The following is a 2386-nucleotide window of genomic DNA, read 5'->3' on the forward strand; positions in this document are numbered from 1 at the left end:
CTCCTGCATAATGGTCCTCTACTTTCAAGTTTAGTCCTTCTTTAACAAAATAATCACAGTATCCACAGAGGCTCTCATTTATCTAAAGGTAAAGGTAAAGGCCCTCCCGTTGATCATCGATTTGCTCGAGCGGGCCCAGTAACATCTCCATTGGAGACTTCGTTGTTACTGTGTCTGGCATATCGAATACTCTCGGTAGCTTGCCGGGCTCTCCAAGAGGGGCGGAGGAATCGAACTTGGGTCGGGCATCTTGGCCGCTTGTAAGGCGAACGCCCTACCGCTGTGCTATCGCTCCAGGAAAAACCAGTAATCACAAATCATCCCCTGATACTCTTTGAGTACTTTTGAACCTGTTCAGTGTCCTTCTTAGAGCTCCAGTCACATCCTTGTTCCTCAGACTATAGATGAGTGGGTTCAACATGGGTGTGAGAATGGTGTAAAACATGGAGAAAATTATGTCCTCTAATGGTTTGTGGTAAGAGTGTGGTACCATGTACATGTACATTGCGGCTCCATAGAACAAGGTCACCACTGTGATATGAGATGAACAGGTGGTGAGTGCCTTTTTTTTCCCTTCCACTGAATTCATACGATAAACTGTGGTCAGTATTTGGGCATAGGAGACAATCACCATAGAAAAAGGGATCAGGAGCATCAAAACACAGCACACATACATGATTGTATCATAGAGAGCTATGTCTGCACAGGCCAGTTTCAGGACTGCAGGCAACTCACAGAAGAAATGGTTAATTTCATGGGAATTACAGAAGGGGAAGCTCATGGTGATGGGGGTTAGAATGAAGCCATCCAATGAGCCTCCAAACCAGGAACCTGTTACGATTATCCAACAGACTCGGCGGCTCATGAGAATGGGATATCTCAAAGGGTTGCAGACAGCCACATATCGGTCATAGGCCATGAGACCCAATAAAAAAAATTCAGTCCCCAAAAGAATGATGTAGAGGAAGTTCTGAACAGTGCACCCTGCAAATGAGATGGTTCTTTGACCCAGAATATAATCAATTAACATCTTAGGCACAATGGTGGTGATATACATCATGTCAATGAAGGAGAGGTGACTGAGGAGGAAATACATGGGGGTGTGGAGGCGGGAGTCAGTGTAAATGAGGAAAATCATGACCCCATTGGCTATTAGAGCTATAAAGAAGATGATAGAAATGATGACAAAAATAAGACCTGAAGTATCTTTTCTAATAAACAATCCCCTTAAGGTGAAGTCTGTAGAAGATATGTTGTAAATTTCCATCAGTTCCACAATGTTGGTGCTGTTGCAGTGACCTAGAATCTTCCAAATTAATAGATTATAGCAGCAGAAAATAATTATAATCGCATAATTTTGATTACAATGTTTCTAAAAGTTTTCAGAAAAGTTTTAAAGGTTTTTTTGATACTTTAGTACTGATGACTAACAATCAGTATATTCTAAAAGATTTCTAAATAAAATTGATGGACTAGATTATGTCAGGTTATATTATTAGATATATCCTGATTCTGGGTCACACACACACACACACACACACACACACACATATATATATATATATATATATATATATATATATATATTTGTTTAGTTTTAGGGGAAAAAGAAACATCAAAAAGAAACATCACCATGAGATAGAACATTACAAAGCTGTTCATGATTGGGTTTCAGTCATACAGTGTTCCAACACTCATCCCTCTACCAGTGTATATTTGCCAGCACCAATAACTTTATAGTGTGCTGGAAGGATCCACCTTCAGAGTACCATGGGCATCATGGGGAAACAACAAGATCCTCACCAGGAGGAGTGATGAAGATAAGAGCCCTGAAGACTCAACAAAGAATACCTGCATACATGACCTCTCTGATAAAGAATTCAAAGACAAAATGGCAAGGCTGTTTAATGAGCACAAAGAAACTTTACTACTGACATCCAGTAAAATACAGAAGGATATGAAAGAAACTGGCGTGGACTGCCAATAAGATACAGAGGGAAATGAAAGCAGAAATAATAAAACTACAGAAATACAAAATGATAATAAATTAACATTAAAATTATGATTGGAATTTTGATGTTTTATCGTTAGCAGTTAAGAATTCTGAGAAATATAGCAGGGGTATTCATATTAAACCCTAATTCACCAATAATTATTGAATCAGTAATTTTCTAATGTTATAAAAATATGAGCATTTTAGTGAACTGTACACAAATAATCACTACTAAAATTATAATATTAGTTTAAAGAATATACTATTCCAGATGTTTCAGTTTTACAATAACATCAAGTAATAAGGAACTATAATCACACCACCTTTAAGAATGACATAATTAGGCCTCCCGGCCTTGTTTCTCCTGTCTGTGAATGTTAATCTCCACAGACA

The 2386-nt window shown here is 38.2% G+C and overlaps 1 protein-coding gene across 1 annotated transcript; it reads right to left on the reverse strand.

The window, feature by feature from the left end:
* Positions 1 to 310: 310 nt before the first annotated feature.
* On the reverse strand, positions 311 to 1992 carry LOC130033025 (olfactory receptor 2T1-like; the record flags this gene model as incomplete). Its single annotated transcript, XM_056124727.1, has 2 exons — positions 311 to 1158; positions 1929 to 1992. Coding segments are annotated over 2 exons (912 nt in total), but the record flags the coding sequence as incomplete, so codon positions are not given.
* Positions 1993 to 2386: the final 394 nt, after the last annotated feature.

Source organism: Sorex fumeus, unplaced genomic scaffold (assembly GCF_029834395.1).
Source record: "Sorex fumeus unplaced genomic scaffold, SorFum_2.1 ptg000051l, whole genome shotgun sequence".
NCBI classification, from domain to species: domain Eukaryota; kingdom Metazoa; phylum Chordata; class Mammalia; order Eulipotyphla; family Soricidae; genus Sorex; species Sorex fumeus.